General features: G+C 35.6%; 1 protein-coding gene and 1 long non-coding RNA gene across 3 annotated transcripts in view; one reads left to right on the plus strand and one right to left on the minus strand.

Moving 5' to 3' along the window:
• LOC107506453 lies at window positions 1-21,384 on the minus strand. Its single transcript, XR_001595928.2, has 3 exons — window positions 20,374-21,384; window positions 4,227-5,859; window positions 1-1,763 (listed from the first exon to the last, which is right to left on the minus strand). It is a non-coding gene; the product is annotated as an uncharacterized LOC107506453 (long non-coding RNA).
• POC5 (POC5 centriolar protein) overlaps window positions 3,563-23,117 on the plus strand; it is a 26,001-nt gene continuing 6,446 nt past the window's right edge. Inside the window, exons 1-10 of one of the 2 annotated variants that reach the window (XM_016137143.2) lie at window positions 3,563-3,676; window positions 6,947-7,042; window positions 8,817-8,958; window positions 10,901-10,987; window positions 12,366-12,571; window positions 13,767-13,943; window positions 15,573-15,677; window positions 16,782-16,961; window positions 18,098-18,251; window positions 21,384-21,652. In XM_016137143.2, coding sequence (XP_015992629.2) covers window positions 6,959-7,042; window positions 8,817-8,958; window positions 10,901-10,987; window positions 12,366-12,571; window positions 13,767-13,943; window positions 15,573-15,677; window positions 16,782-16,961; window positions 18,098-18,251; window positions 21,384-21,652 — 1,404 coding nt within the window. In that variant the 5' untranslated portion in view covers window positions 3,563-3,676; window positions 6,947-6,958. The remainder of the gene's footprint in view (window positions 3,677-6,946; window positions 7,043-8,816; window positions 8,959-10,900; window positions 10,988-12,365; window positions 12,572-13,766; window positions 13,944-15,572; window positions 15,678-16,781; window positions 16,962-18,097; window positions 18,252-21,383; window positions 21,653-23,117) is intronic. The other variant, XM_016137144.2, reaches the window with a different exon arrangement.

Below are 23,117 nucleotides of genomic sequence, written 5' to 3' on the forward strand. Positions count from 1 at the left end.
TTAAAAAAATAAGAGACTGGTACTTTGCTAAATTCCTCTTAAATATTAAATTTAAATGTTTCCTAGTATAAACACTAAAATTCCTAGTTTTGAACATTAAAATTATTTCTCCCTTGTTTATAGAAAGTATGCTCCTTATAGATGTAAATATTAAAATAACTTTTTCTCAGTTGTGGTTGCTTTATCTCATTTCCTGAATCTTTAATCAGTTTCAGATTACAATTATTATTTTTTTCTTCCTTTCTTGTTTTCATATGAAAATTTCCCTAGATTTATAACATAGAATTTTTACAAGTTATCCCAAAATTTATGTCTAGAAAAAAAAAGAATATGTCTCCTTATTCCTTGTTTCTACCAGTGTTTTAAGTAGCAAACAACAAAATGTACCTTGGCTGGCTTAGGTGGAAAAAAAATTAATTAAAGGCAGTAGGTAGCTCACGGAAGCTCTGAGAGGGCTTGAGAACGAGGCTCAGATGCTGAGCAGCCAGGAACAATGTTTGATTACTCTGCAGGAGCCTCTACAGCTCATACATCCCTGCTACCACTAGTCTGCACTTCCGCCATGACTTGCACAGATGCCGCCTAGCTCACACAGGAGATGCTCAGGAGTAGATGCCAGAAACTCTTGGCACTGATGCCCCTAAAGAACCCAACACTACTGCTGTTAAACTTGTCAGATGACAAATTCTACATGCCTCCTTTGTCCCATTGCTCACTTCTGTGCAACTGACTGGTGAAATCCAGGCCATATACCTGCTGCTGTAAGGGAACCTGAGAGAGCCAGTTTTCTGCTTCATCCTAGGGGAGTGGAACTCGGGACATTTTCCAGACAGTATGAGAGTATTCAAGATGTGCAGGGCAATCAGAAATGTACATAATGGCAAATTTCCACAATAAGCCCTAAAAGGGAGATTTTTCTTTATTAGTGAGTGTTTCTTCTATCTTAGGGTTCTAACAAATATTCAGAAAACCAACTGAAATGTGGAATTGATGATATTTACCAAGTACTATAGACTGTGCTCCTTCATGGAGGAATATGGTACTGATACCAGAATAATGAAATTGTCCCTTATTTCACCATATCCAAAATTCAGAGGGACTTTGGCTGTAATCCCAACTTTAAGACAATAATGGTATTTAAAAGCAGGAAAACATTTTTCACAAATAATTCACTGCACCAAAATCAAGTCATGTTATAGGTCCAAAAATACTGTTTCCTAAGAATCAGATTAATCTCTTAATGATTTATAGGTAGGATAGTTTGACCATTTGAATTCTGAAGAATAATTGTGCCTTTTACAGCTATTCTCATATTTACAAAATAATATAATAACATTAACTTTCAATATGACCACTTCTTCTCTTTCATATAAATGCAAAGATTTACTCTTGTCTGTCAGGATACATATTTATTTCTCTCTGTGTACCTGTTGACAATGCAAATAATAAAACTTTTTTCACTTTTCCCAGTCAGCAGCAGTCATAAATCCCACAAGTCTTGTAATCTCTGATTAAAATATCCCTTCATTTATCTCCTTTGTGCTAAACTATTTTCAAATGTTTTCTTTATAGAATCACTGCATTGTTTTTCCTCATATACCTGCCTTGGCAGCCATGCAGACTGTAGGTCACACTGCCACCTGGTGTGGTTGGGACAAATTTCCTTCCATTCCATGGAAACTAAGAGGGGAGGGATGACACTCAAATCCTGCATTGCTGAGTCATGCTGCAGGCTGAACTTCATTCTGGAGGTATTTGCAGGCCTACATAAAATGAGGAAAGAAGTTTGCATCAACAGCAAACACAAATCATTTTATAGAGGAGAGGGGAAACCATAAGTATTCAGCGTTTTTAATTCAGCAAATGTTTATTTAGGGCCCATCACAGAAATAACCTGAGAATTAAGTGACTTAATGAGTATAGTGTCCAGATCACACAGTGTACTTATTAGATAAAATAAGTTCTTTACCCATTCATCCTTCAGGTCTCAGCTTAAATGTGCTTCCCCAAACAGACATTTCATGATTTCTTCTCACTTCTAACATAATTTATAATTATTTATTCGTTTTCTAGGGTTTTTGTTGTTAATGTCTGTTTTTTTCCCATGAAGATCTAAATTCCATGAGGGCAGACTGTGTGTATTTTGTCCACCCCACTCCTAGCACCAACAATGTTTGGCATACAATGAATGCTAGATAAATATTTGTTAAATGAATCCTTTTTAAAGGTTCAAGCTGGCAATTTAATTATTGAGTTTAGAGTGGCTTTTTTTCTCTTTCCCTCTCTCCTGCCTCACTCCACATTCCTCTCTAGGAACCGTGGGAAAAGAATCAGTTCTCAATTCGTAACATCCAGTCTAGGTTTGGTCTTTCCCTCTGTAGCTTCACAGAAGAATGAAGATGAATTACCCAATAGTTTTCTATGAAAATCTGTCCCCCAAAAGAAGACAGAGAAGAGAAATATGGAGCCAAGTGGCAGGAGGGCACAGGGATAGTGAATCTGGAGTCACCACATGGCAACTCAATAAAAAAAACAAATATTTGAACCAGGTATGAATTTGTAACTATCGATAGGAATTTGTCTTTTAAAATAAGCATGGGAAATGGGAGGAGGGGCGCACAAGCATAGCTTATATCAAAGGAACTGCTGGCACTCTTTATTTCATTGTTTGTAACGTCTGGTTTGCCAACAGGTTAAGTAGGTGAGAACCACTTCTATCTACAGAAAAAGAAACGGGATGCTTGTTCCTCCAAGTAACACAAGGAGCCTGAAAACTCATCTAGGTCTCATTACCTGCTTTACATATTGGGGCACTCCTTTTGCCATCTTGACCCTAATGTACCTCTAGGTATACCTGTTGCCAAAACAAGTAGAAAGACTAGTCTTTTTGACGTTATGTGATAGCTAGTTTGGCTATATTGTTATTTAATCTCTCTACATCTTTTTATATGGGTGGCAGTGAGTAGATAGTACAGACAGGATATAACTATGATCTGATTCTAAAGTTGATATTGAAATCATTAGCAAAAACCAGTCCGGCAGTTTCTTAAAGTGTGGTTCACAGACCCCCCATATCAGAATCACTGACGGTCTTTGTTAAACACAGATTCCCCAGTCCTGCCCCAAATCGAAGGAATCAGCAGAGGGAGTACTTTTAAAAAGCACCTGCAAGTTATCCTGTTGCAGGGCACCTGTGGACATATAGTGAATCTCATGCACGAAGATCACACGCAAAGGTTAAGGGCAATAAGGAAATACAACATACCGCCCCGGCTGACTGCAGCCCTGGCCAGGAGGCCCTAACCAGATCTAGTGTCAGGGTCGCCTCGGGCTCTGCAGCCATAGAAGGAACTGAGCACGCGCTCCCATCCTCGGGGAGGAGCTCTGTACCACGCCGCCCGCCTCGGGCGGCCGGCGCAGGGGGCAGGGCTTTCCTTAAGGAACCTAATTCCGGCTTCTCCCCGCCGCCGCCCAGAACCCCGCCCCGGCCTTCGGACCAATCAAAGGGCAGGTTGCTGAAGCTCGGGGCCAATGCCCAGGGCCGTCCTTTATCTCTCTCTGCAGTTTGAAACTGTCAGGTTGCTGCTAAGGTAGCCGCTGTGCTTGCTGTTGTTTTGGCTGCGACCTGGCGAGAAGACGCGGACAGAGGAGTCGGGGTTCGTGGAGAACCGCGACGGTGGGTAGCGGGGCCGACCCCCCACCCCTGGCAGAGGCAGTGGCGTGGGAGTTAAAATGCCTTGGACGGGACTTCCGCTCCTGGGCTCGTACAGGACCAGGCTGGGAACATCTTTCCCGAGACACAGGCCTTTCAGCTGTTCTGCGGAGAGGGGAGGTCCAGAGGTTTTCCACTCCGAGGCGTCCGGGAAGAGGGCAGGAGTGAGGGGTGCCTGAAGTGTAGCGGTTACTGTCGCCATAGGTTATGGTCACTTAAAATATAAGGAAATAACCATGTCTAACGCTTTTTTTGTTTTAAAATATGAATTCGATTAAAACAAGGGTGGGTAGGAAGGTGATCAAAGAGAACTTGTAGCCCATTGCTTACTTGCACCTGACAGAAGGAGGGGCTGGCGCGCCCCTTATCCTTGACTGCGGCAGGATCGGTGAGGGGGGCTGGAACGTCACCCTCCTGCCAGCCTGCACGTTAATTCACTCTTTCCCTGCCTCCTAGGAGTTACTTTTGAGTTCCCGGACCTCTCTTTCCCTATCAGCCAGCCAATTACCAATACCTTGATTTTTCTGGCAATAGAGAAGCACTCGGAACTTTTCATCTGGTGGTTTCTGATATCATGAGTTAGAGAATTCTAAAAATTCAGTGAACCGATGCACATCTGCCATGCATTAAAGCAAGCTTCACTTTCCTTCTTTGTTTCCAAACCTAGAAGCAGTAAGAAAAATGCTACTGTTGTAGACTTCCAAATCAATTGTCATACCTTGTTGGCATCAAACCAGGGCAGGCGGAAGATTTATAGCTTATTTTTCAAAAGTACAATAGCAGTCTCGTGTTTGCAGTATCTATATTCAGAAACTTTTTAATGTCCAACCATACCTTTCAGCTCATTTGTTTTTTGAATAATCAGCCCAACTCCTGCCCCACTTCTATAGCTAACCGGTCAGCAAACACATCCTAAAGGAAGAAGTGGATAAAAGTAGAAATGGACCACATTAACACTGGTAGATTTGAAGTCCCATGAAGCAGCCACTCTTGCTGCAGATGTATGGGCTTATTTTATCCTCCCTAATTGGCTTAACTAAAGACAGTCATGCTGAGATTTAGTTATCCTGTGAGCCCCAACCTATGTTGCTATTCTAATATCGCATTTTTCCCTGTATTTGCCTTTTGGACATCAATTTCTTCATCTCTCACTTATTTTTCAGCTCACTGTGATTGAGACCTTCCACTGCAATTGTTCAGGCAAATATCATAGCAACCTCCTGACTGCCAAATTCAAGGGACTCTATCCAGTTCTTATTCTTCTTTGGCATGTGACTGACTGCTCCATTCTCCAAGTTTTTGTGATGCTATTCTTTTTGATAGTTCTACAGATTTGACTTCCTTTTCAGTGTTCTTTGCTGGCTTTAAATGTTAGTGGCTCTGGTTTTAACCTTCTTCTCACTATGGTAGTGGCCTTAACTTTATTCGGGTTATAGTCCTCTGAACACATATTGGAGGCTAAGAATCCTCTTCCCATAAAAAGACACATGTGCATTTATACTACCAATACTGCATACAGTTTGAGTGTATGAACTTCAGAATAGGTGATCTTCCTTTTTCAGCATTTCCCATTATGCAAATGATTCCTCAAACTGTATCTTCAACCTAAAGCTCCAATGCAGGGCTCCCACATTGCTTAACCCCAGGCAGCACCATTCACGTTGTAATCATTGTGAACTACAGTCCTCGGAGTAGTACACAGCATAATAGGTGTAGCCATATGACTGCATACCTGCAGCTTCACCTCAGTGCCTCACAGGCACCTAAAACATCTGATATTGAACCGATTGGTCTTCCTCCCAACCTGTTCACCTTCCTATATTTCTTGCCTTGCTGAGTGTCACCGTCATCTACCTAGTTACTCAAGCTAGATATCTGGAAACCATCAACAATTTCTCCCTTTAACCCCTTAATCAATTATTGATCATGATCTCTCATTCCCACTGCCATAACACAACTGTCTCAGAGTCTTACCCTCCAGCCACTTACTTCCCTTTGCTGCCTCCTGGATTCAGGTCCTCTTTTATGTCTCTTGGATTACTGCTGGAGAGAACACTTACCTCTTGTACTACTGCAGTCAGCTCTCAATTGATCTCTTCAGGACCCCAAGTCTCCAATCCATATTGAAAGTTGCCAGAGTGATCTTTCTAAAAGACAAGCATGATCTGGTTATCACTTGTTCAAAACATTTTAATAACTTCTCTAAAATAAAAAGCAAACTTTTTAACATGACTCAATCATGATCTTCCATAATCCGGCTATTCCGGCCTTAGCCAAGCCTCGCTTTACACCTTTTGCTTCAGCTATAAAACTACTTAAATTCCTGGTGTGCATGACCATGCTTTTGTCTCTTTGCTTAGCATAGACATTGCCTAGCATATCTTGATACCTTTTATCTGTCTTTCGGGTCTCAACAGGGTCATCTTCTCTATTAAAACTTTCTCTGGCTCTATTCCCACTTCTTTACACCCTTGCAATCTCACCCCATGAAAAATGGCAACTCCCACTTCCCTTCTTTGTACCTCTGTTATTTTAGGGTCCAACAACACTTTTTCATCAGTCATTTATATTAAATGCATGTCTGGCCCTCTCTACATATTGTAAAGTCCTTGAGAATAGACTCTTCATCTTTCTCACCATGTATGTAACTCATGTTCAGATAGTTTGAATACTTACTACTTGAATTTTAAATAAATTATTTAGTTGTTACTAAAAGTACTTTTTTAAAAATTTTTGGTTAAGACTTTCGATAATTTTTCTATGCGTGTATAAGAATCTGTTGTTTTGTATAGACTTGCTTTTCTTTAAAATAATACTCTTGAAAGGTAAGTTTCCTGAGCAGAGTATTTACAAAATTTGTTCATTCTCCTTGGTTCAGTATCTTCAAAGAAAGTGCAGAGCATCCAGGCTGTCACATTGTTGAATAACAGCGAAGACAATCCGTTTTCAACAGCCCCACTGCAGATTTTTCTGAGGAGCCTCCATTTTTCTTTAACTTTTCATATATTGTTCTCATCTCCTTTATTACCTTATAAATTCACTAATATGGAGAATTGAGTCTTTAACTATTTTTTCTTGCCCCGTGATTTTGTCTATGGGTGCTCAACACGTTGAATGATTTTAGCATATCACACAATTATTATTTACAGATTAAAATGCTGTTCCACAGACATATGAAATATTTTAGTTCAAATATTGAGGGAAATACTAAAGCTAGCTTCTATTGTTTCATAGTATTTGTGCAGAATGTCATCAGATGAGGAGAAATGCTCACTTCCAGTTATGCAGAATGACTCTGACCAAGGCAGTTCTGTCTCTTCAGCTCTTCAGGTAGGAAGACGTGTAAATTCGTCATGACTAAATTTATTTTCAACAATATGAGGAAAAACTAGGGATACATATTTCACCAGTTCATTCCACTTACATTTATAATTATAAAGTGTATGTAATGTATGATGTATATCAAATGATATCAAACTTTGGGTATTATTTTACAAACTTAAGAAATACCTTACATTGTTTCAACCTTTCAGAAAATAATCATGAGCTGTTCAAAAGCACTTTTTGCACAAAGGCTTCAATCAGCACAATGGAATAAGCTGAAAATCTCAAGAAATATTTTTTTCTTGAAATTTTCTCATTTTAGCTATCTTTTATGAATGCTGCTTTCACTTTAATGCAAATTAATACAATATCAAACTGTCCAAAGTTCTGGAGTTCTAGGTTCCCTAGTGTTCTACTCTAGGTTTTAGTTGCTGTTGCCACAGCATTTAACACATTCTGCTGCCCAGCACCTCTGGACAGTGGCAGATAAATTGACTATAGAAGGTATGATTTTTACATGAAATTATTTTAAATTTCCTTTATTTCTGAATGCTTTATTATCAAAAATATGGATTCAGATTTCTAGAGGAGATTTTGAGAGAATACTAACATGGTATATCTTGAGTTTTATAGTTATACCACTTAGGAGGAAAAAAGCTAGACATTATCTTATGTAGAGTAAATTCTTATTGGCACTGTCTAATATGAGAAAAGCTTTAGGACAATAATTTGTGAAACTAATGTGTTCCTTTATTGAAATTATAGATTTCGAAATTGGGAAGCTATTTTAAAAATATCTGTGAATATTTACTAGGATAAAAGTATTACAAAATTGTGACATGTTTCATTCTGGCCTTCCCTTTGGATGGTACCTCTCCCACATAGTGCTATCTTTTTAGGTGATAGTGTTTTCCTGCAGCCTTCATCTCTGCCTTATCTAAACTTCTCCATATCACAAGTATAAATTTTTGTGATATAATTCATTTATACTTGTGATATTGCCCTGTACATCTCATCTATCTGGTTGTTCCTCAGTTATATCCTTTTATAATAAACCAGTAAGCTAGTAAGTAAAATGTTTCTCTGAGTTCTGTGAACCACTCTAGCAAATTAATTGAACCTATGGAGAGGGATGTTTGTAACCCGCAATCCATAGCTGGTCTGTCAGAAGCACAGGTGACAATTTGGGTCGGGGTAGCGGGGAAGTCTTGTAGGACTAAGCCCTTTACATGTGTAATCTGTTGCAAACTGGTGGATAGTGTCAAAAGTGAGTTGAATTGTGGGACACCCAGCTAGTGTCCAAGAATTGCTTGTTGGCTGTGGGAGAAAACCCTTTCATGCTAACATATAAACACTGCAGAAGATCTCAGTAGTCATTTCATCAGGAGACGAAGCTTTACATAAATAAATAAATAAATCTTAACAAAAGAATAAATTTCTAGAGTAGAATTTAAAAGAAGGAGGGGGAAGAATCTTCTAGACATGTCAGAAATTATTTTATGTTATTGGTTACCTGCTTAGAATGTCAGCCCAACTAAAATTCTGTTTATTAGTAACCTTCAACTTGTGACCATACTGGTTCTTGACTACAGTTGAAATCTGTACATGTTCCATTATTGAAAACATTTCAAAATATAAATACCAAAAATGATGTTTAAAATAATATAAAATAGCTGTACAATTTTATATATAGTAACTATATAAAACTTTTGTTGTTACTTTGCCTGAGTGTCCATTGTGACCGTGTTATAAAACATTATTTATTATCGGCTTCTCATAGGAAGAGTATGAGGAACTGCTTCGTTATGCTATAGTGACTCCAAATACTGAATTCGGTACTTCACAGCCATCTCATTCTAAGGAAGAAGCGGTGCCAGATGTTAGATTTCCAATTATAATTGATGATATTCTTCATAATCAAGGTTATGTATATTTTTCAAGCTATTTCTTAATTTCAGATGTTATTTGAGCTTATTAATGCTATTGACTTATATGATAGCGAAAATGCTTCTCTAGTGATTCTTCTCAATAGTGTGCATCACTATTATCTGGGGAGACTTTTTACATTTTAATATGTTATTCTTGGACAGCTAGATTTTTATTTGAACTTCGTTTGACTATTTTATGGAAAGTAATAAAGCAACACTGTAGCCGTCGCATGTCTCTTAGTGGAGTTTGTTGCATCTCTGCACTTGTTCCAATAGTTGTATGCCAGGATTATCTCGGAAACTAAATGCCCAAGCCCCCAAATTAAACATGACCCATAGGTAGCCCTCAGAACCCCTTAAGTTTATGAACCATGTGCTAAGAATTTATCAGCAGTATTTATATGGACATGGAAGATTGTTTGGATTATCACTACAAAGGTAAACTCATTTTTGGACTATATCAGTGACAGAATTGAGAGCTAATACAAACCAGGGTATGTGTTGATAGATGAGTGAAAGGTGGAAAAAAGGAGGATAAAGCTCCTTTTACTTATCTGTTCCTTATTGGTAAAATAAAAGATTCCAAACAGCTCACTCGAAATTAGTGTTCTTTCAAAGGACACAGAAAGCCCTCCTAAAACAGACCTGATAATGGGAAGTTTTCAATAGGTGTAACTCTGAAGCTCCTTCCTTGAAGGCACATGACACAGCCTACTTAGAGTCTACAGGCTCCTGGGTTTCTAGTAAGTCACAACTCTAGGGACTCTTGTCCCTCTCCCTCTGTAGACTTGGAGTTTTCATTGCCCCTCCAACTTTGGCCTACTATATTGGATCAACAAAATAGATCACAGTCTTAAAATACATCAATTTATTCTACCACTGAAACATTCTAACACAACATTTTATACCCAAATTTTATTGATCTTCAAGAAATAATGACCCTTGGATTTATTCATTCTACATCAGTGATTTTGACCGTGTTTTGAGTACACTGGTACCTCAACATGGAGTTCCTATGAGCAAACCCAAACAAAGTGCTGCATACTCTCTTACAAGTGAAGATAGGCAATCTGTGTGTTAGCCCTCTAAACCCCTACCCTTAAGGTGGTTGCCAAAAGCTTATTTTCTTAACCTTTGGCTACAGTGCTGCTGTACTGTTGTTCCCAGTGACACAACACAGGAGTCCTTTCTTCGCCCCAACCCTGCAAATTTTCAAGGTCCTAACTTTGGAATTTAAGACCCCTGCTCTTGTCTAGCATGTAAGATAGTATTTGTTTGTTTATGGTCTGCATTTGCCAAAAAAGATTTGAGATCTAAGCATACAGCATGCAGTGAATTTAGATACCCTGATTCACACACAGACTTGGTTAGAATAGACTTGTCAATTTATCATCCCATTGTCTTTTCTCTTGGTATTGCCATTGCTTGGTCTAAGTGGAGCGTGTCAAAGTTGGCAAAGTTATTCTTGTGAGGTTTTTCCCAGTTTCCTTTTTGACATATATTGACTAACCATTCCTGAGGTGGAAGTAAGGAAGTTCCTGTTTTGGGGGAATCAGTGTTACTTTAGTTTGACTTTATTTAGTGAAAAGCAGCAGGCCCCAGAAAACACCCAGTGTTGTAAGATAGCATAGCCCTAAGTTCTAATGTCATTCATCCACTGATTCTCTTAGTGCGAATTAAATGCCATAGTAGACTAAATTCTCTTTGATCCATATTTAGTGGGTGAAATGGAGCTTATTAATGATAACAATGAGACTTTTTGTTTCAGAGTTTTTCTTTGTTCTCGTTCTTTGTTTTAATGTTTCTATATCCCCAGCATGTTGTATTTTCTTTGTTCTAAAATCTTATATACCTCAACCTTCTTAGTTAGGTGTGTATGATTAGACATTTTATTTAAGAGTGCTTCGTTTTAATTTTAAAGAACACTTCTTTTCAGCAGGAAATAGCCCTGTAGTGAGAGAAACAAGGATAGAAGTTGGAAAAGGATGTGATTTAAGTGTTTCAAGTCATTCAAAGACAGAAGGTATGGCTTTTCCTTAGCTTGTTTTTATTAATATACAACATTTTATAATTTCATGAATATTATCTGTGTAATTAGAGGAATAATTTAAACATGTTACTTATTGGCAGGATTTTAAAATGCTATTGTTTCTAATATGTTAAGTAATGTTATTTAAAGTAATTTCATAACATTCCAAAATACTATAATTAAGACAAACAGGTTTATATATTATAGTGTATGGTATCTTTTCTTAAATCCGCTAGTTTAGAGAACAAATATTTTTAAAGATTTAATGGGATATCAGAGAGTCTGGCCAGTTTAAATTTTTTCATAAACTAATGTATTATTTCCCAACTTTCAGGCATTTATGTACTAACTTACTGATTTTTGTCCTATCTTTATACCACCCGTTGTATTATTTAATGATTTTTCCTTTTGCAAAAAAATTCTTGAAAAATTTACTTTTAAGTAACAAGTTCTACAGTAGATTTATCTTTGATTCATTTAGTAAGGAAGAGAGAAAAGCTCTTCAGTCTTAGTTATAGGACCCTCATAACAAAAGTAAGATATATGAGAAATAATGATGAATAGTCTCTAATTCCAACATTTATGTGTAATAAAATAGAAACTTTTCTATTTTGTGCTTTTTAAAGATGGATACCAGTTCTCTTTCTAGCTGTAGCTCTCACCTTCATTCCCCCTGACCTATATTTATGTATGTATATATATATGTATATATTTATTCATATTTATGTATATATACACATATATATATACATACACATACCTATCTATAGACATATGTATATTTCTCACCTGTATGTTGAAGGCAAACAGGTGCATTATAGTTGAGTATCTGATAAACTAAATTACTAGTCTTTTTCTACTTATAGTGTTGAAATTTAGTAGTGCTAAAACCCATCCTAGTGTTTTATATAAAGTAATAATGTTCTATATACAGCCACACTGACCTTTGTCAATTATTTAACCCTTTCTGAACTTCAGTTTCCTTATCAGTAAAGTGGAGATAATAATACCTATTTCTTAGGGTAGCAGATATTATGAGAGCTAATCTTTATGTTTTTTTACAGGAACATACAAAGCACTTAGTAAATGTTAAGATAATATAGATGATAACAGTTTCAGCTCAGGCTAGACCTAAATGAAGCATCCTTGTTTGGGTAGTGAAGGAAGATATAAGGGGCACCTCATGCTGGTCAGTCCTAAATCAGTGACAATACTGAAATTAGAAATAGTCAGATTAAGTACACTGAAAGGTCATTCTCTACATTATTCTCGGCTTCCGTAGTAACCAACCTCTTCTAGCCTTGCAAAGTAGCTCCTCCCCAGTTTGGGTTATCAGTTTGCCTTGACCACTACAACTTTTTTTTTATTCTAGGGTTGTCACCATTGTCATCACCAAGGAAGCCTTCTCACCCGGTCATGGATTTTTTCAGTTCAAATCTTTTAGACGTTTCTTCCTCACCAAGGTCTAATTCTAGTCATGCAGGTGTCCATGAAATGTTTGCGGGTGATTTTCTTATTTCTAATGAAAACCTTCAAAAGGTGGAAAATGTACTCGATCTTTGGAGTTCAGGTCTTAAGGTATTACAGTTCAATTAGTATAACAGTTTTGTTCTTAATTCTACTGTTTATTCTTCTTTTCTTTGAATTAAAGCTTTTTGTTAAAGAAAAAAAATCTTTGGTTTTATGAGATCCAATATCTTAAATCTGTGCTTCTCAGTCTTTAACATCCATACGAATCACCTGTGGCTCCAGTTGAACTGCAGTTTCTTATTCAGTCTTGGTGAGAGCCCAAGATTACGCATTTCTAACCAGCTCCCAGGTGATGCTATAAGTTCAGAAACTGTACTTTGAATAGAAAGGTTTTAAATAGTTGCTGGGACAGCTCTGCACGTTCCACTGAATTTCTCACATGTTTTGAAAGACTCAGCCTGTGTGTGACCAAGACACCCACTGAACCTTTACCATATCTTAGCTCTAACGAAAATGTCTCCTTTTACATGAAGCACAAAATCCAGTTTTGGCAACGTACACTCATTTTATAGCTGCTCTTATAGTGCCCACAACACGTAACTAATAAACCTATAAAAACTGAATTTTATTTTGGTGATGTTAGTGGTCATTAAGTAAAACAAAGTATTACAGAAATGACAGGGTTTTGTTGCTATTTATAATTGAGAAAATGACCATTTTTCTGAAATATTTTAGAAAACAGAGCTAAGTGTTCGCACGTATTGAGAAATTATGGTCATAAGAGTTTTATAGTATCTATATATTTCTCTGTTATTTGAGCCTTAAATTCTAGAAATAATCTTTCAGTATATTTTCTACCATTATTCCCCCATGGAAAAGGTTTCATACTTCTAATCATGATGTAAAGTCCATTGGGGTAATGTACCAACAACCATTTAAATTGTTCTATATTCAGTTAACCATATTGTTATCTAATTTTTGATAATATGATTATTATTAATTTCATTTTATTTTTTTACTTACGCCAGTCAGTAGGGCGAAAAGGGATCAGACTTAGCAACTTGTTGTAAAGTGGCCATTGTGATAAATGCTTAAAATAGGAAATAATTTATATCCTTAGTATGGCGAATGTGAATTAAGAAGAGCTGTGACTATTGAACCTGCAAATGTTTTCATTCATGATTTTTTAAAATAGCTCTTATATATTGATTGCTTATTCTGATTTTTAAAAAATGTTTCTTCATTTCAGTGTGATTTTAAGAAACAGTATTAAAGGAAAAACATCAGTATATTTATTTTTCAGACAAACATCATATCTGAATTAACTAAATGGAGACTTAATTTTATTGACTGGCACCATATGGAAATGAAAAAAGAGAAAGAAAAGCATGCAGCACATCTAAAACAGCTATGCGATCAGATCAACAGCTTGAAGGAGCTGCAAAGAGCCTATGAAATTTCCATTGGGAGAAAAGACGAGGTCTTCTTTTTGTATTTTCTTTTTCACTGAGATTCAGTAAATGTCTTGCTAGGTAATAGATGCCAGAAACTAATTATTTAGGTCATGCAAGATACAAAGGGAAGATCACCTCAAAACTGGTAGTAAAGTAGGTGCATAGTTATACAATTTAGTCGTCTTCCTGTTGAACATGCCAGGGTCATGTCATTTTATCTTTGCAATCATCTTTGGTGCACTTGAAGTTTTAAGAGTGCATGCTGAATGTGGGAACTAGTTTTTTCTTCTCAATCTTCTTTTCCTAACTTTCCTTAAGAGAACATTAGGGAACCAGCATTACCCACATTTTAAACCATTCTTGTAGGGGTCATTTTAAAAGTATCTCACCTTCTATCTGTGATATGTCTATATTCACCGATGAAGTCTTTTCTTTTATTGATAAATACCTACAGCACCTTTTCTTTCACTTTCTGTTAGCCTTTTAAGAACTTGAGAGTAAGGTTCAGGTCTGTGCTGATTTTGTGCCTCCAGATAGCACCTTGAACAAAGCAAATGGGCAACAAATGTATGGTTTCCCCCAGGCTGGTGGCTTTCAGAGAAGGAGGACTCCTGTCAGATACCTCAGCTACTTGTCTGCAAATGCAGCACTCACCGTTTTAATGAACTAGATAAAGAGTATGGTTTTCTTTTAAAATATACATTTCTTTTGGTATTGCAAGGTATAATATAAAATTGAACATTTTTCATAGTTTGCTTTTTTGAAACAATAGATATTGTCAGTCATGCTCTCTGTTACCCTCAAAACTCGGTCTTAAAGTTTTTAAATATTTAAGTTTTTAATTTCAAAGTATCACAAAAAATGTACATATATGTACACTTTGTAAAAAACAAAGTGAACAGCCACGTGCCACCACACAGCTTAAGAAATAGAATGTTTCTTAACATGTATCTTAGAATGTGTGTCCTCCACTTTTGAAAATTATTTTTAAAAGAACCAGAATATCTCTTGGTAAATGTGTGCAATTTACTAAATCTCTTTTTAATGTGGCCATTTTTAGATATCTATTCCAGTTACTCAGTTCTTTATGAGAGAATATTGTCTGAGGATTTAAAAGCCTTTATAGAGTTTATTTTAAAGAATAAAAATAATATCACTGAAGATATATATCAGAGTATACCATTATTTGCTTTTATGAGTTTGTTGAATCCAGAAAATCATTGAACAGTTGCCGAGAAGTTTCTAACCCAAGATACTAATGCTGTTTAGGGACTAGAAAGTTATTTAAAACCTGGATCCTGCCCTCAACTCTATTCAATAAGCCTTTTTGTGTATGTAGCAAAGCTTTCGAATGTGGTCGTTTTTCTTGAATTAAATGTCGATGACCATATTAATTTTCATAAACTTTTTTTGGTGATTACCAAAATACACATAATGAGATTTCTTTCCTCTTTTGTTCCCCTTCATTCACTGGTAATATATTCATGAGGAGAAGGTTTTTTTTGGTCTTTTGAAAGATAATAATGAGGTTAACTGAATGAATATAGTAGTGACCCATAAGTATTCTCTCTATCATTTTTTGATATATGAGAAAATCACTTTACCGGTTGATGTTATTGTAACATCACAATAATTGTGTTCATTTCTGTTTACAGGTGATTTCTAGCTTGTCTCATGCCATAGGCAAGCAAAAGGAAAGGATAGAGTTGATGAGAACCTTCTTCCACTGGCGAATTGGCCATGTCAAATCCAGACAGGACGTAAGTGTAAAAACAAAAAGACAACTGACAGATATTAGATTTTTGAACTCAAAAATATTTAGGATCACATATTAGAAACTCTTATTAAAGTCAAAGATTTGTTTTCTAATAAATCAAAATGAATTTATAATTTAATGGTGCTCTTTTGTCAAAGGAATTTGATTGTGGTATAGTTTAGAGGGAAAAAAATACCTCTTGTATTTTATAGACCTATTAATTTATCATTTCCTGCTTCACAGTAGGTTAATAAGGATTGTACCCAAGTTATAAATGTCCTGGTAATGGAACCCCTTTAACAAATTTGACCTCAGATGTAATTATGTGGAGAAAGAATTTATAATCTTTAACATATCACATGATTTCTCTATTGTTTCTACTTCTAAAATGCCTTCATAAAGAGGCAGTACTCTATTAAGTGACATGAGACTCTATAATGTTTAAATCTTAGCTGAAATAGTTGAGGCTGCTATCACTTTTTCAACAGCTTTTCCCATTGAAAAAAAATTGAAAATTGGAACTACATCTTCAAAAGAATTTAAATTCACTGATAAAAGAATTGTTCCTATTTGGATCATTTGGGCTCTATATATGATGGCAAAGTATGTAAATTAAGCTAATCTTACTTGTGATGGTGGCCACCAAGCCGAAGAAAAAGCAGTGCCATCTGAAGCCACAGCCACCACTCACCCCTTTCTGCCCTCCAGCCACTCTCTCTTGTTCTCCTAGTTCTGCTTTCAGCGGAAGGGTCATGCAAATTCAATATTAAGATAGCAAGTGGCAAGTTACTCATTTTCTTTCATTTGTTTTTTGGTTTTTTTTCCCCCTAACCTGATTAGTTATGTGAAGCAATGATATAATGGATAAGAGAGCTTAGGCTCTGGAATGAGGCAAGGCTGGCTTTTCCTTTTCTGCTTGTGTGACCTGGACAGGTTACTTAACCTCTCTAAGCCTGTTCTCCTATTTGCAGATAAGAATAATACGATTACACAGAATTAAATGATAATGTATGTACACTGTTCACCACAGTGTTCCTTATATTTCTTATTATTGTCAGTGTATTTGCCAGTTCACTGTGTTTTGAGGTTGTATATTACTTTCTTTTAGGCTTATGAAAGTAAACTAGCTGACCAGTACTTCCAGAGAACTTTACTGAAGAAAGTCTGGAGAGGCTGGCGTTCCATAGTACAAAAGCAGTGGAAAGATGTGGTGGAACGAGCTTGTCAAGCAAGAGCCGAAGAAGTTTGTGTCCAGATTTCCAATGATTATGAAGCCAAAGTTGCTGCGGTAAAATTTTTTTTTTTTTAATTTTCACTTTCCTTTAATAAAATTAAAAAGATGGGTAGCATCACTCACTATTAGGCAGAATAACCCATTTCTCCAATTCCATTTAATGCAGTGTAGCTTCACATGAGCCTGTTTGAAAGAACAACACTAAAGTCAAACTTAGAGACTAATTTATTCTTTCAAATAGTTGTAACTCTGGCCTCCAAGCTTGTGTTGGATCTCTTGTACGTACACATCTCTTGAAAATGTAAATCACTCACAGATCCTTGTGTCTCTAAGAAAGCATACTTTCTTATGCTTCTTCTTTTGACTTTTATTTAGCCGAGATAAAGACCAACCAAAAATGTTTATCTTCATGTTAATTTAAATAAACTTTATTCTCATAAGGTTGATACAAAGCATTTGTATATAAATTGGAATTATTTTCCCATTGACTTGTAATAATAAAATTAATGTTGTTTCCATGGGAAAACATTTGCAACTCAACGTGAAATAAAAAGCATCCTGAAGAATACAGTAGGCCTCTTGAAATTGAATACTAAAAGGGAAAAAAAATATTTCATCATTATCGTACTAAGTTCTTAATGTTAAAAATCTGTTTCATAAGATAATTTTCTCCAATTCAAAATGACATGCAAAAATGGAGTCCTTTTAGATGTGGTATGTGGGAAAGGATGCTTTACCTAATGTCACTTTGCATTTTACGTGTGTAGTAACATTGAGTTTTTAAAAATTCTGTTAATATTGCAGGCGTGTTTTTATTTTTATTTTTTCCTGAAGGGGTGAGGGCTGTCTGTGGCTCTTAACGTATTTTGTTTAATATTCTACATAAAAGTTTTATGGTAAGAAATGACATATCTTTTTGTATAATTAAAACACATCAGCAGCCTTAAGTGGGACTTGTCTAAAATTCCTCTTATGTGATCTTTGACTTTATGGTTAACAATGGTTTGTCGATGGAGACAATAGAGGTAAGATGCACCTTGTAAAGTAAATTGAAACATAGCAGAAGAGGTGTGTGATAAAGTATTTTTAGTATTTCACATAAAGGTAACTTCACAGTTTGTTTATTTTTAACAATAATATTCTTTCTTGTATTTCAAATATATATATATTTTTAATTCTCCTTATTTTAGCTATCTGGAGCTTTGGAAAATGCAAAAGCTGAGATCCAAAGAATGCAGCATGAAAAAGAGCACTTTGAAGATTCCATGAAGAAAGCTTTCATGCGGGGTGTATGTGCATTAAATCTTGAAGCCATGACTATATTTCAAAACAGAAGCGATACAGGTTGGTATTTTACTTAAGATTTTCTATTTTCAAAAAGGATTTGTGATCTCAGTGATTGGTTGGTATGGGCTCTAGTACTAAGTTTCTGCAATAGATATCTCATCCAGGCACTGTATTTTTAGTGTTGTATCCAGTTTTAAATTTGTCATGAAAATTCACTTGTGGTTGCTTATGGTACTTTAGACCTGAGAAAGTAAACTGTCACCTCGTACGTATTTAGGCTCAGTGTTACAGTAATTCTTTGAATGCGTAACATCTGTAAGACTCTTTGATTATAATAATGCCTTTAAGTGTAAAATTTCTATTTTTGTGTTTTTCTAGGTAGCTAAATTCCTTGGGCTATTTTGTTGATTAAATATTTCATATCTAGGCATAGTTTACCATTTTAAAAAAAATTGCTTGTTTTCCAGTTTAAGAGAAGCCTCAACTAAAACTAATTTTCAATAGTTAGAAATATAGGACTTCCAAAGAAGTTAAAAAAAAAAAAATCTGATTTCAAGAGAAGTCCATGTATTGACTGGGATCTGAGTGGTTTGTGTCGGAGTTTCATCAGCATGACTTAGAAGAGCACATGACTAGAATCCTTTGCCACCAATTTATAAAGAAGCCAATTTCCTTATTGGATTTTAGTTTTCTTCTCTGAACAAAGAAGATAACATAAACCTTCTTTACTTAATAGGAGGTTCTTGTGAGAATGCAGTGAAATATACTTGAAAACACTTTAAAAGACAAAAAGTACTTTAACTTGTAAGATGATAGTATGATATAATTACTGTAGTCTTATTTCAAGTCAGTCTCCTGTGTTTAATGCAAATACATGAACATTTTTACGGTATTCCCTTATATTAAATCTTGTTTGAAACTGACGGTTAATTTATCAATGAGATAGTTTCATTTTGTAATATCATTAACATGATTTCATTCCAGTGATTAACTTCTCTGCTTGGTGCGCCCTCATGTTAAAGCATCAACAACATTTATTATTTAAATCATGCATGTTGTGGATGGTAGTGAGCTAAGGCAAATTGTTTTCTCTCTGAAACAGTTGAGGTATGTGGCCCATATGTAGGTTAGAGACTTAGAATTATAGAATCTCAAGGCTAAATAGTTTATTTTATTGATTCCCCAATGTATGTTTGATTTCTCCAATAAATGGTCTTTTAATTGAGTATCAATGCTAAGAACAAACTTAACACCTCCAATGATAGAATAGTCTGCTTTCAGTTCTAATCATGAGCAGGTTATAATTTTTAAATTGAAGAATTTAATTATCTACTTAAAAGGAATATTGGGTTCCACAAATAAGATGACAAATAATTATCATTAGTACTTCTTACATTTAATTACAAGAAACCTGTTTCTTATTACCTACTTTAAAAGGTTATGAATTGACTTCGGATAGAGTGTTTTACCACCTTACTAAATTAACCGTCTCAAATTTTAAATTCAAATACAGCTATGTCTCCTACAGGCAAATATTCATAACAGGTTTTGAAGAAAATGTATTCTGATAACTATCCAACGTGATTTGTTTTGCTCCTGTTGCTTTTACATACACTGTCATCTGCAGCTAATGGCAAGTTCTGAGAACCCAGCTGTGTTTGAGTGGTTTTGTGCTTTGTTTATAACAATGAGGGATACAGCTGACAGGAATGGTAAGACACACACAAAGCAATAGTGTTAGTGGAGCTACCAGAGGAAAAAGTGCAATGTAATCCAATGGGGATTTCCTTTTTGATGTTTTGATTTTGTGGCATTTTAGTAACAGTTATTTAAAATTTTTTTAATTCTCACAAGAAAGATATTACATCTGGCCCCCTTTTAAAACAGTTGCTTTTTATAATGCAGTTTTTAATAATGTGATATTCTTAATGTACCTGTCTTATTAGAACAAAACAAATATTGGATTTTTTACTTGTCTTGATTCTCTGCTGTTTGTTACCTACAGTGCATCTCATGTTGTGAAATATTTTAAATCTTATAGATTGTAAATTAGAAATTTCGATGAAGGAGGCAAAATGTAACAATAAAAATGGCTTTTAAAATGATACCTGCCAATTAGAAAAATACTTCACAACTGAAAAAATGTATCCCGGTCAAAGTGAGAATGATTAAAACTTACAGTTATCTGACAAACAGGAACTGAATGCATCAGCCCACATTAGTGAGAGTTGTTCATCTGCCTCTCTTCCAAGGAGTCCTATAGTCAGAACTAAGCTGTGTACTGATCCCATATCTGATACGAAGTCTGCCACCCACCTAAAAAGAGACAGAATCACTTTCTTTCAAAAACATGTTAAAACTCAATGTGTGTGTGTGTGTTGATTTCAAAGCAAAAGCTGTATTTTATATGGAATTAGTCCCTTTCATCGAATGATTTCAGAGGACATTATAATCCTCATTAAGCTTTGTTAATGAAGTAACTATTATTCTAGTTTATGTAAAGATAGTCTAAGAAAAGGACATACACAGAAGTCCAAATTTCTAGATGGAAAGAGAACAACATTTAAACATAGGATTACATACTCTATTTAGATATTCTAAAATATCTAAACCCTCACCCCAGTGTTTGGTACCACATAGCTATAGTCTTAAGGAAAATTTTAACCAAATTCTAATACTGGAAGGGAAATATCCAAAATAGGACCCTTTCTCCTAGCTTCTGGAAGCTGATGTTATTCACTCCTTTGATCTAAGATTAGGTTCTGTTTTGAGAGGTTACTACCTGGGTGTCACTAAAATCAGGTAAGTGTGCAAATGTGCTCTTAATTCATGACATATATAATTAATCTGAGAGAGCTCATTTCTTTTACAATGTCTAAATTTGCTTATTGATTTATTATTGTTTGCTGAAAAATCAAAAATGAAAATACATTGTTTTTGTTAGGATAGGGGCAATGGATGGAATGAGAAGGTATGGTGATATAAAATTATTCTAAAGATCTAAATACTGGGTCATTTACCAGGATAGTTGTATGAAATAATGAAAAAGGACATAAATCCTTAGGCTCAGCGAGACCATATTATTGTAATGGTTCTGTTAAGACCAAATTATAGCTATTATGTATTTTTTATTGTTGGGATAAAAGAAATCTTGGGAGAATTTTAATGAAATTAATTTGTGATTTATAGGGATAGACTTCGCAAATAATAAAAAGGAAGAGTATGGCCCTGGTGTTCAAGGAAAAGAACATTCTGCTCATTTGGATCCTTCGGCTGTTCCGATGCCCGCAGCAGAACCATCCCTACCAGGAGCAGCCACGGGAGTGACCAGCACTGCTGGTTTTCCTTCTGCTTCCATCACTTCTGCCGGGGCTGCGACCGCTTCCTCTGTCCACTTTCCTATTTCTGCTCCTCTTGGTGCTGGATCTACATCTACATCTGCTGCACCAGAAGAAATGGTTAGTGCCGTTCATGCGGGTGCCTGCATTGGGAGAAGGGTTCCCAACTTGTTTGTATATTGAATATTCTGAACTCAGAACATAGTTTCTCATGGAGAAAAAAGCCCATATCATATTTAGGCCAAGTCACAGAAAATATTTAATATACAAAGTGGCTAAGACATTAATTTGTGTAAGTTCTACTGAAAGAAAGTTCTACTCTCTTAAAAATAAAAAAGGGCATTTGGACCATCCTGAAAAAAAAGAAAAAGTTCTATTACAGTAGTGATAACGAACAAAAATAAAGAACTTTTTCTTTTTACATTTTTCAAAATAGATTTAATTAAGAGTCGTTTTTTATTTTAAAATTTTTAAGGAAACTCGTGGGTATTTTCAAGAGCTTAGGAGATTAATGGCTCTTTTGTATATTTTCTATTCAACTATAGCTTTCCCTTTTCCTGGATGCAGACATATCATTAACACTACTCTGTAGTAACTCCATCTTGACTTGATTAGGTTTTAATTTTTAATTCATAATTGTAACGAAGCTAGGTATAGTTTTTCCTAGAGTCAGTATTAGAGAAGTGCATAGAGGGGGAGAGTACTGCATAGGGATGGAGTAATTGTGTAAGAACTTGCCTGCAGTGAAATTCATCAAGCTTTTAATATAGGAAGAGTTAACCACATCATGGTTTAACTCTATTAATATGGGAAGAGTTAAGCACATCATGGTTCTGACTCCTTGGCCTCCTGTTGTTAAACCTGTATGCTTCAGTGTTTCTCAGGAGAGAACTGCATAGGGATATAAGCCAGACTTATCAGATTCACCTCTGCAGGGCTTTTTAAAAACAAAAGCAAAACAGTATGCCCTTCTTCTTGGCAAAAAGGTATATACAGTTCAATAAAGGTCCTTAGATTATTCTGATTTACTTGTCTCCCTAACCACTTACATGAGGAGAAAGATGATGGCAGAATAGATTTTAGGTCTTACAGTTTCACTGACAGGCCATCAGAAGGAGCCATCACTGAGTCAACCAGACAATTGGTCATCTTTAGAATTCCAGCTGTCTTAAATTTCTGCCTTTTGGAAACTACTAACTCTGGTGAAAAATATGTTGAGATCTGCTAGTTATCATATTTGCTCTTAATGCAAAGAGGTGAAAATATATAGCTGTTAAGAGAAAACTGAATGTGTGAGGAAATTTTGACTTAGAAATAAGACACTAAAATTCAACCCTGAAATATGTTTAGCTGTGTTTTTCATGGTTACACATTTTAAAGTGTGATCCTATACAGACCTCATTTAAATAAACACAGTATTTATTAAAATCTAGTCTCATTCATGTCGCATATTCAGATAACATACGCAAGAGCTAGATTTTTCAAAATTCCCTTAAAATATGACTATATCATTTATACATCTGCATTTATATATAAACCTGAAAATGCATGGAAGAACTGAATGAATGAGTATGCTTACCACTCT

This window comes from Rousettus aegyptiacus, unplaced genomic scaffold (assembly GCF_014176215.1).
Source record: "Rousettus aegyptiacus isolate mRouAeg1 unplaced genomic scaffold, mRouAeg1.p scaffold_m13_p_8, whole genome shotgun sequence".
Lineage (NCBI taxonomy): Eukaryota > Metazoa > Chordata > Mammalia > Chiroptera > Pteropodidae > Rousettus > Rousettus aegyptiacus.